The following is a 12028-nucleotide window of genomic DNA, read 5'->3' on the forward strand; positions in this document are numbered from 1 at the left end:
CTGTCAACATGGGTTCTCTATCGGGCCTTTTCTACCGGCAAAGAACCGGTTTGGGTTCTTTCTCCCGCCTATGGGATGGCAACTTTCTAGGAACCTTGGTTCGTTCTTGCGAAATGGCCACGAACCAACTTACAGTTCGGAACCAACTCGGTTCTCGGTGGAAAAGCTCACCTCTGGTTCATCCCATAGGCCGAACCCGAACCGGTTCCTTGCCGCTGGAAAAGGCCCCTATGTGTTTGTGTGTAAGGGGTGAGTTTGTTATGGTGTTTCTACATGAGTCCACAGCAGGGCTCCTTGGTGTTGGGGGCGTCCTCCTCAGGGGCTCGCAGTTTCAACAGTGGAGGGTCTCCACTGGCTGGAGTGAAGTACACCACGCTGGGGGTGGCCACCTGCTCAGTGCTGGCTGTGCTTTGGATGTCCTGTGGCGTCTGAGGCGGCGGCGTCACCCCCTCGCCCTGCGGAGCGGAAGGCTCCTCCTCCGCGGGAGGGGCTAAGGGCGGAGGCGGCGCCGGGTACTTGTTGAGCTTGGCGGCCGCCCGCTGGCGTTTCAGGTCGGCCAGGGTGTGGTGGGATTTCTCCCGGCTCATGTTGTCCGCCCCGCCTCCCTCTCCGGTGAGAGAACCGGACGCTGATGGAGCACTCAGCTCGTAAGAGGCGCTGCGCTCCGACAGGCCTCCGCCCACCCACAGCTCCCCGGGGACGGAGGAGGCCAGCGATACGTCCGTCGCTCCGTTCCCCAGGGTGTTGGAAATCTTCCTCTCCGATAAGCCTCCGTCCTCCAGGCGAGACATGGCTCCGGCACTGGCAACCTGGAGATGGTGAGAGAGCATTCAACATGGTCAAAGCAGCAGGGCAATGTGTTTTAAACCAGTGGTTCTCCAAGTGGATTTTGGGGACCCCCAGTGGTCCTTGAGGGTGTTTCAGGCAGACCTCTGAGAGGAGGAACAGTTTGAAACCGTTAAACCCCTGCATTTTTCATCTACTTCCAATTTCTTTTGACAAAAATAATGTTGCGGTTCCACAGCCAAATACATCATCATCAATCATTTTGGGGGTGCTTGACATGAAAATGTTTGAGAACCACTATTTTAAATATCTGGAAACAGCAGATAGACATACATAACTTGTAACAACAAAGAACACACCCAGTACAAGTCAGAGATGTAGTCGCAGCTGTCATCTAGTAAAAGAGACTTTGTCTCAATGTATTTTCACTGGTTAAATAAGGGTTATTGCGACTGTAGGTGGCAAGTTTACTATGAAAACCGGCACATCTTGTCCACGTATCCGTGTATCTCTGAAGGTCACGCCTGACACTGTGGTTCCCCTGACACATCACTGTGACATCACAGGTGATATCACAGGTGACATCACCTATGTAAAAGTCCATATATGGGTATTCCCCAGAATCCCTTTTATGCCCATATATTAAGATCCCTGTCATCAATATACATCACTGGCCAAGACATGACCCATATCTGTGTGGCTGGTTCAGATAGGGATCTCCATGTATGGGTATAAAAGTGATTGTATGTTATGATGTCATGGTTGTTATGATGTCATGGGAACCACTCTAACAGAATCCCTTTTATGCCCATATATGGAGATCCCTGATGTCATTAACACATATGGTGCCAACCCCGAGTTTCCCGAGTTTGTATTGGTACTAGTGCTGTGCCAACCCCGAGTTTCCCGAGTTTGGGCCGTTTTTGAAAAAAAAAAATCTTTTTTTTTTCAAATTTCTTTTTTTTTCAAAAATTTTCTTTGGACCTCCAGAAATGTATTAGGCATGATCGCGATCGCGAAATTGCATGTTTAACCCCCATACCAACCCATTCTTTCAAACATGGCAGCCATGTTTGTTTACATCTGAAGAAAACATAATGGCTAATAAATCATGAATGCCTGCACGGATTTCCAAGCGGATTTTTTTGTTTGAAAGCTGTGAACAGCATCTACACACGTGGTGCATCATCTAGGCATGGGCGTGCACTTTTTACACACTTGCACAATTACATGGAAGTCTATGGTAACCATGGCAACGCGGGACATTGGCCGGAAAAAATCATTGCAACATAAGTGTTAATATTAAGCCCATATCTAACAGGACTTCATATGGGAATGGCCATATACAGGTAGGGAGGAAGACAGCCCATATCTGTGTGGCTGGTTCAGAGAGGGATCTCCATGTATGGACATACGTAAAAGTGATGTACCATATACTCCATATATGGGTACCAGGGGTCTCCATATATGGGTAACTGGTCCGATATACATCACTGGCCAGATGGCCAAGAATTGGCGCCACCTCGCCCTTTAGGGCAAGGTGCACGTCACCCTGAGGCATCTTACTAGTAATAATAATAGCTAACTTCTCACTAACACTTTTTGTCACTTCCCAGGGCAACAGCTCCAAACCAGAAGGTTTCACAGGTTGGAACATTCAGGTGTCATGGTGTCCACACTCCACACTGACCATGGTGGCGTGATGGTGCAGCTCGTTGTCCGTCTGTCTGTCCTCGTCGTCATCCTGTGGCTCGGGCTGTCGGCCACGCTCCTTCCACACCATGGCCTCCTTGTGATGCTCCCGCCGGTACAGACTGGAGCGCTCGTTGACGCTCACACGGCGCACCACCTTCCTGCATACGCATCAGAAACAGGCCGTTATCACCACCTTACTGCAGACCCATCAGAGACATGCCGTTATCATCAGAGACATGAGGATGAAACTGCTACTGGTGGGCCCACTGGTGGGCTGGGGGCTACTGCAAGTGGGTGCCAAAATAATTGGCAGCCGAATGGCTGCCGTCTTAAATGGACAGATGAGTGGGCTGCGAATGCTTTCAAGAGTTTCAAGTGGGCCCTGATCCAGAAAAGGTTGGGAAATGGGAACCACTTTTTTGTTTTACAATGATAAAATTGATCTTTATTGATCATAAAAAGTAATTTCCTCACTCCCGTCTCTCCTCAGCCCCCTGAAGTGTCCCTAAGCAAGACCCTTAACCCCTAAAGCTAAGGTGCCGTGTCCACATAAAACTCCTTTTGAATTGACAGCGCTAGTCTTCCATGTATTTCCATGGTAAAGACATGATGGTGCGCTCCTCTTCCCATGCTATGGACATGATATCCAAAGCGCTTCCCAGCTCAAAAGGCGTCCTCAGTGGACACAGCGCCAAACTGCTCCCCCACCGAGCGAGCACTCATCATGACCATCTGAGCAGCCAGCAGCTGGGTGAATCTGAAACTGAATTTTGCAGCGGGATTAATAAGGTCTACTAGGGATGGGACGGTCCATAAGCGATATTATCGTTTATCGTGGAGATTTAATTTATCGTGATATCGTCCTCTGTCATACACTGGGATCAATTCAACTTTTATTTGACAAGTTGCATATCCGGTATCACTTAAACCCTCTATAATTGGTAAAAGGTACTTATAATATACGTACTTGATCTTTTTTTTCACTATCAAATGTCTTTGCCAAAAAAATAGCTGATCTACAAGCTCACAACGTGTCGCGTGCGACGTGTTGTGAGCTTGTAGATCTGCTATTTTTTGGCAAATGTTCCGCCCCAGGATAATTTATTTTGATTATCGCGATAATATCGTAAATCGCGATTTGACTTTTGTCACAATAATTGTGATATGACATTTTCCAACCCATTCTCACTCCCTTTGCTTCACCCTCCCGACGCCGTGTCTTTCTTTCCTTTGCTTCACCCCTGTGAAGTTTTGGGAGTGACTATTGCGTCTAGGGTGCGACGGATACGGAGAGTTTTTGGACGAGACAGAGTCTTAGTACGCATGCGCCGACATGTGTTTACTGGAAGATTTTTCACTGACGGCCGTCACGGGGAATCGAACCCCGGTCTCTGGATTTGTATCTCCATGCTCTACCGACTGAGCTAACGAGAGTGACTGGGAAGTACCTTTTTTTTTGTGCTTTTATCTTTGACAAAACGTGAAATGATAACGTAGTCCCTTCTTTGAGCCACATTCGGAGGCGGAAGCAGTCCCCTGGTCAAGATTTACTATTCTGTCCATAACGGCACGTAATTCGGTAACGCGGCTGAGTCGGCTCATGCGGCGTTCCCACCGCTCGTCGCGGCAACTCGGCTCGCTATCGCTCGCCTCGGTGGCGACTCACGGGGGTCATCGCCGCCTGAGACGGCGCCGCTCCGTCGTTTATAGTGGCGTGAACGGTAGCGACGGGTGGCTGGTAAACCAAGAAACCTTCAGAGCATATCGAATCCCGCATCAGGAACTACTTTTTTTTCTTTCTTCTTAGACCACCCAATGCGTCTAACCCTTGAGACATTAGGCAATCCGTCCGCGTCTATGGTGAGAAGCATTCGGTATTTAAGATCGCGTCGGTTGTATGACGCAATAGGGGTGAGAACCTGTTGCATTTTCATATCGTCCCATCCCTACCAAAAACCATCCCCCTGATCCTCACCCTCTGCTTCCGGCACTAGAAGCTCGTCTCTGCAGGGTTCCTTTCTGTCGGTCCTGGCTCTTCATAATGGCATCGTGTTTGTGCTTCAGGTCCATCAGTCTGGCTCTCACCTCCTCGTCAGCACACACATCTGATGAGCAAATCACAATAACACATTGTTGTTGTTTATTTTAGTTTGCTGTTGTTTTGTGTCAGCGTGATGGGATGGCACGAGAAGAAGATTTTGTGAATATATTCTGTAAGGGATGAGGATGGGTTGTGTTGGGTGTGCTTTTTGGATGTAATTTTGCTAGAAATTGTGAGATCAATTATAATAAAAAAATAAAAATAGGCTACTAGCAAGATTAGGGCTTGTCAAAAATGATGAGCCTCAATGCACTTTTGTTTTGTTGTTGCTTCTTTTCTTCTTTTTTTTTGCTTTTTTTTTATCTACATGATGTAGATCAGCTATTTTCACTATTTCTGCCTCTATATATTTGATAATTTGGACAATGTTTAATTTGTCATTTTAGAGGAATTAAAAAGTTAAATTGGCACTTTAGAAATGTGAAGATACCCTGTCTATACACTTAAACTTTATGTTGGTTTGTTTACAGTTGAGTGAGAAAACAATGTTTCACATTAACACATATGGTGCCAACCCCGAGTTTCCCGAGTTTGTATTGGTACTACCGCTGTGCCAACCCCGAGTTTCCCGAGTTTGGGCCGTTTTTGAAAAAAAAAAAAGTTTTTTTTATTTCAAATTTTTTTTTTCAAAAAAAAATTTTGTACCTCCAGAAATGTATTAGGCATGATCGCGATCGCGAAATTGCATGTTTAACCCCCATACCAACTCATTCTTTCAAACATGGCAGCCATGTTTGTTTACATCTGAAGAAAACATAATGGCTGATAAATCATGAATGCCTGAACGGATTTCCAAGCGGATTTTTTTGTTTGAAAGCTGTGAACAGCATCTACACACGTGGTGCATCATCTAGGCATGGGCGTGCACTTTTTACACAATTGCACAATTACATGGAAGTCTATGGTAACCATGGCAACGCGAGACATTGAAGAGAAAAAATCATTGCAACATAAGTGTTAAATTAATCATCTGGGGACCCCACAAAATAATTGGGGGGTCGTGTGTGATGTGATGACGTCATCAAACGATAAAGTAAACCTTTTACTGAGTCGAGTCGACTTGCAAAAATCACAAGTCGTTAATGCCCTAATTAAATATATATATATATATATATTTGCCCAACATTAGGAGGCTACGGCTGAAGAGTTTAAAGCCCACACACAATTAACCGACAACAGCAGGGGCCCCGAGCGGAACGGGTCAGCAGTATGTGTGAGTGTGAGTTTGTAAGAGTTATTTTGGCAGGTTTTTTGATTTAGCTTTATTTAGATAAGAGTGTAGCAAAACAGTAAGCCGAGGGCAGAGAGAAGGGAGACATGTGGAGGGGAACGTCTGACATTTCTTTACATTTCTTTCCTGCTTGGGATTTGAAAAGTGTCCATTGAAGCCAAAGTTGTTGTTTTTTAATTGTCACATGCACTTACAGCCTTAAAGCCTACAGCTGTGCCAACAGCGCAGGCAGCAAAATTCTTGTACTTGGAGAGAATTTCAATGCAGTGTTAACACAGCTGTATTGTAAATGCATGTCGTCGCTGTCGGGCAGAAACATCTTGTCTCCATATTTTAACGTTTTTTTTTTGTTATTCAACGCCCTACTTTGTCGTACTAGTACAGTGGCACACAAATGTAGCAAAAATAGCTGATCTGAAAGCTCAAAACACGTCACGATGCGACAGCTTGTATGATTGGCTATGTTAGCTATTTTTGAATTTGAATCATGTAAATTTACCGTTTTGGACATATGAGTTTTCCAGTCGACAGCAACGATGTGATAATTGAAAACCTAGAACCTTGATTCTCTCACTGCATGTTCAATATATTGAGACAGTGTTATGAGACAAACACCGTAATACCACAGTGTGTGTGTGACGCACACACATCCTGCAACTCTCCTGGATGGATTCATTATGATACAATGGGCGCGTTCGGAAATGCGCACTCAACGCACTGGTGTGCCATGTTGTCGTTCGTTTATTCGGTGCACTTGGTGCGTTGTCGTTCGGAAATCCAGTGCGCGGCGCACTGGTGTGTTGAGTGCACGCACTCACCAACCCTACTCAGAAGATGGGGTTAGGCGGTGTGGTGCGGTGGTTCGGTGTTCTGATTGGTTGGTTTTCATAACCATGTCTCGAACGCTTCTCAGCTGTGAACAATGGAGGAAATTACCGCAAAATGCAGCATTTGCAGCTTAATTGGTCGTTTGGCCTTGATAGTTTCACACACATTAACGTGTAAACTAACAGCAGGTGTGCCAATGTTATGAATTACATCTCCTTTCAATAGCAACGTTACGTTAGCATACTTAGCAACTACTGCTTTTCAGAAAGTTTAGGCTACTGAAAAAGCACACAGCTGCCTCTTAAAACTGGTCGTTCGTAAATAAGCCACACTGAACGCACTATACGACACGCCCACTGCACTCACTACACCGAGCACACACCCGGTGCGGGTTTCCGAACGCACCCTAAGTGTTGATTATTTCATTGATAATGAAAGGAGGGAAGGAGTCCCGCACACTGTCTTCACTTACAATAACTTTATTCAGCAACGTTTCTGTCTCTTCAGACCTTCATCAGGCATGATGGTCTCCTTTCATTATCTAGTTCACTGTTCTGACGCACCTGTCCTAGTAGGTGTGCAAGAGGACCTCTCTTCTATGATTATTTCATTGATAAAATAATCAATCAAATAGCTATTCTCTTTCGTGGGAAATAAGCGAGCCTATGGGTTTTCTCTTGAATATAGGCCTATTATAGTTTTGTACAGCAGCTGATCAGTGTGACGACAGAGGGATAGACAGACAGAAATACTGTCTATCAACATCCAAATTTGTGACATTTCATCGTATACGACCCCCAGTGCTCAGGAACCCTGTTGTCATCCTCCAGCTGTATTTGGGCCTTTAGGTGCGCACTTAAAATTAGGGTACGTTTTAAGTGGTCACTTGATGAGGTAAAATGATGGAAGTGGGTTTAGGTCTCTCAATACTATATATAGCAGTGGAGTCAGACTTACCTAGAGGAGTCTCCTCCAGGACAGACTTGCTGTTGAGACTGGCCCCGTGAGCAACCAACAGCTCCACCATCTGGAGCTACACAAACAATACAACAATGGACTGGTTATGCAAGAGAGCACCAATACTTTATACACAATATGGTCATACTGTGGTCATATTGTGTTTAGTCTTGCATCATTGGAAACGGTGATCACAGAATAAACATAACCCTTTAGAATGGACAGAAATTCAAATAGAAATGGCGCACGCACGCGCGCACGAGAGATCCGACAATTTAGTCATTATTAAAACCCCCTTTCAGGTACCGAGATCCCTTACTCATTGCAGCCGTGCGGCGTGCGCTGTTAATGTTAACTGATTGACAGGCAGAAGAAGGCTGCCAAGGAATCTATATTATACAACAGGTAGTCGGGCTCTCAATGGAAAACAGGCTCTCCAACCGTGCATATAACGAGCACAGATGCACTGTCTCTCATCAAGTAAAGAAATCAGCTGCGTTGGTCACGAAACACAGCAAGGAAGCGCTCCTCTCTCCCCACGCTATGCTAGGCGGCTGGGCTAGCGGTTTTCATGTGACCTTCAGGGACATAGTAGCTAAATGTGGCATTAAAAAATTACAAATTGCTATCGAATATCTTAATTACAATGAAATGAAGTTGACATGTTTTTTTTTTAAGGGTAACAGTTGTATAATCACAATATTACACTCGAGGGTCTGCATTAACACGGTTATCCGGCACTTCAGCCCTGCCTACGGAACTCGCCTGTCGGCTCGTTCCTGCGGTAAGGCTGTCGTGCCGGATAACCGTGTTTGTTATATGCACACCCTCTCGTGTAATATTGCTTAAATAAGATCGAAACAAAAGCCAGGGATAAAGGAATACTTTTAGGCAATTTTCTAACTACAGAGGTAAGTCATTTTTGGTCTGTTTGTCATGGTTTAACTTGTACACGGTCGCGGGTGCTTTCTCATCATCCTGGCAGCAGGCTTCGAATCACGCATGCATTACGCATGCACCAAGATCTTTTCCCCCTGCTGTTAAACTGATCCTAGACCAGCATCATCTCACAGTTAAACAGCCATTCATCTCGCTGCCTAACGGCTAACGGATCAGAGCCTAGATCAGCCTAAACACAGCACCCATGTTAAACAGAACTCCAGTAGTTCTCTCAGTGCACGCCAGTGCACAAACACACACACACACACACACACATTGATTGATTGCTTTACAGTTTGCATAAAAAAGCAGAAAGTACACAAACAGTACGGGTCCTCTCGGGTAATACACATGATGATTATAGTCCTGTGTTCCGAGGGAGATGCGGCCATTCCGACCCGGCTCCGAGTGACTAAACACTGACCGAACCTGGTACGGGTCTCTCGGGTCCTCGGGTAATTTCGGGGACATCGGGTAATTTCGGGGACATCTACTCTAAGGCACTGCTTCTCAACCTTTTCAGGCCGCGACCCCCAAAATAATCATATTTTAACTGGGACCCCCCCCCCCCCCCCCTACCCTGACGAGCACTAAGAGTTGAGGCATTACATTTTGTATAACACGGTTCTATTGTGAAAATAGCAGATCGAAATGATAACAACGCCTCGCGTTGTGAGGCATTGTGAGCATGTACAGTAGATCGGCTATGTTCTCAATTTTTTAAATTGTCACTGAAATGTGCAGATACCCTGTATACGCTTATACTGTATGTAGATCAGCTATTTTCACAATTTCTATTTGACAATTTGGACAATGTTCAATTTGTCCTTTTAGAGGTATTAAAAATCCCTTGTTGGTTTGTTTACTGTTGAGAGAGAAAACAATGTTGCAAATTAAGTTAATCTGGGGACACCCAAAAATAATTTGGGGACCCCCCTGGGGGTCCCGACCCACAGGTTGAGAACCATACAACAAGTTGAATGTCAGAAACTAACCTGTCCCCAGCACGCTGCGGCGTGCAGCGGTGTCCAGCCATCAGCATCCTTCACCTCCACCTCACCCTTGTGCTCCAGCAGGAGCTCCGCCACGGACGTGTAGCCGTTGGCAGACGCTATGTGGAGCTGGACAAGACATGTGCACGCACACAAACATGGATGAGTACACACAAATCCTTGCGATGCAATCAAGAGTTAAAATACTTGATAATACCAGATGCATTTGATGCTACCTGTTGTTTACAAATACAATGCATTTCCTTGTGCCTCACCAGAGATGCTCCGTCATCGTCCTGAGCATTTATGTCCGCTCCACTCTCAACCTGAGCCCGGATATCGGTCAACATCTCAGTCTCTTTAGCCCCCCGGCATTCATCTATACGGTCCTGAGTTATCCCTACACAGACAGAAAGACATTCATCTATACGGTCCTGAGTTATCCCTACACAGACAGAAAGACAGAACAGGACATTTCCTTTCAGTGTGCATATTGCAGTGGTTCTCAATTTTCTGGGGGGCTCAGGGCACCCCTGAATTACAGTGTTACTTAACAGTAGCACCTTACATTTATGTCAAATAAATAAGATTTTCCTATTAACTCATTTCCTGCGATCCCCGTCGAAACCGGAGATTTCCCGCTGTACCACTATGCGATGCCTGTCGATCCCGGAAATTTAATTAGCTTTAATCATTATGTAACGATTAAAAGTATGGTCGCTGTATATGGCCGCTTCGGAGACTTTAGGCCCGCCTCCTAACTGTATCCGGTTGTATTTCCCGTTTGGACCGGATCTAGGTTTCCATATCCGGTCTGACGTCCAATCGCAGCTCCGTTCGCATAGCTTTTCATTGTAAACAAGTGAGCTGACTGCATGGCCATAGAACGTTTTTTTATTTTATTTTGTAGCTGTTTGATTCTTTTACCCGCCTGGCATATGATCTGCGCACATATCGTCTGCTATGTGCGCGAACGTGTCCACGTGTTACCATAGCGCACAGCTGGCTCCAATGTTTTTTTATGTAAACACTGGCGGATAAGCAGGGATACAGCGTGGCAACGGATATGTCTATTCCAATGGGGTTTTTTTTATTCGAAAGCTGTCACCGAGTCTACACGTCTACTAGATGAGTCGCGCACAGATCCTGCACGATTTGTGCGCGTGCCCACGTTAAAAGGTAAGGACAATTTGGCAACTGCTTAGTACAGCTATGTTTAAAATGGCAGCAAAATTGTTAAGATAGAGGTATACGATATGTGTCACAAGGAAAACTTGAGAGAATATCCGTTTCCATTAGGACAGATTTAAAATAACTTTTATGCTTGGCGTTTAACCACTTAAAACCCCAGCAACTCTATTCTAGGTGGAATATTCACCAAAGAATAGCCAATCAGCTCGAGCTTGTGGATCTGCCATTTTTGGTGAAGATACTTGGTGTAGACTGGACAATATTGTACCAATTACAAAACCTGCAACTCAGGTCTGTTTTACTAAGTATAGAGAATGTACTGTAAGGGTTAAACTGAAGTGATATTGATACATTTCAAATATTATGATATATTCTGTGGCACCACCTTGGACTTCACGGACCCGCTTTGAGGAACTCTGGTATATTGCTTTGCTACTTTTCTACTAAATGTAGCTGTGGGTATGTGTTGGCAACTCCAGTTACTGGGTTGTTTTGCACAACTATTGTTTAGCACAACTATCATAAATCTATTGTTTGTTCCAGGGAGGTACTGGCAGTCGATTGGGCATGGAAAAGACGTGGATGTTTTAAGAAATCACAGAGGTTGAAGTATAGTGCCGCTACAGAAGTAAATAAACATGCAAGTCATTGGGCTCAAGTACGCTCAGACTTTTAATCTGCCCTGATGAAAACTCCGGCCAAAACTCATTAGCAACAGGAGGACTCTGCACACTGTGTTAGAACATGTAGAGAGACTTGATGTATACTGCAGAATGCTATTTATCGATTTTAGCTCTGCATTCAATACAATTATGCCAAGCAAAATTCTATGTTAAGCTGAGAGTCCTGAGCCTACCCTCCTCCATTTGTGATTGGATCCTGGATTTCTTGCTGAGGAGGGAACAGGTAGTGAGAATAGGAAGTTCCACAATTAAAGTTCCACAATTATTACAAATGTGGGCGCCCCTCAGGGCTGTGTTCTTAGTTATTTTCTTTATTTACTTTACACTCATGATTTCTTTGCAAAGCATGACACAAACTGCTTTATTATATGTGCGGATGACACAACCATAATTGGGAAGATTACGAACGAAAGGAAGTGAAAGATTTAATAGAGTGGTCAGTGGTGCTGCAACAACAATCTTGAGCTAAATGTGAACAAAACTAAAGAGATCGTTGTTGACTTTAGATGGTGTCAATGTTGAAATTGTGGACAGTTTTAAGTACTTAGGAGTGCACATCTCCAAAGACCTTAAATGGTCTCTTAACTGCACCTCAATTGTAAAAAAAAGGCACAACAGCGCCTTT

General features: G+C 44.9%; 1 protein-coding gene across 1 annotated transcript in view; it reads right to left on the bottom strand.

The window, feature by feature from the left end:
- Window positions 1–269: 269 nt before the first annotated feature.
- Window positions 270–12028, bottom strand: part of ppp1r16a (protein phosphatase 1, regulatory subunit 16A) — a gene marked incomplete at both ends in the record, with an annotated part of 21442 nt that continues 9683 nt past the window's right edge. The window contains 6 exons of the mRNA XM_080751973.1: window positions 270–809; window positions 2477–2639; window positions 4457–4586; window positions 7599–7674; window positions 9533–9658; window positions 9805–9929. Of these exons, the coding sequence (XP_080608099.1) occupies window positions 270–809; window positions 2477–2639; window positions 4457–4586; window positions 7599–7674; window positions 9533–9658; window positions 9805–9929 (1160 nt within the window). The remainder of the gene's footprint in view (window positions 810–2476; window positions 2640–4456; window positions 4587–7598; window positions 7675–9532; window positions 9659–9804; window positions 9930–12028) is intronic.

This window comes from Nannobrachium achirus (assembly GCF_963921795.1).
Source record: "Nannobrachium achirus genome assembly, chromosome: 21".
In the NCBI taxonomy this organism is placed as follows: domain Eukaryota; kingdom Metazoa; phylum Chordata; class Actinopteri; order Myctophiformes; family Myctophidae; genus Nannobrachium; species Nannobrachium achirus.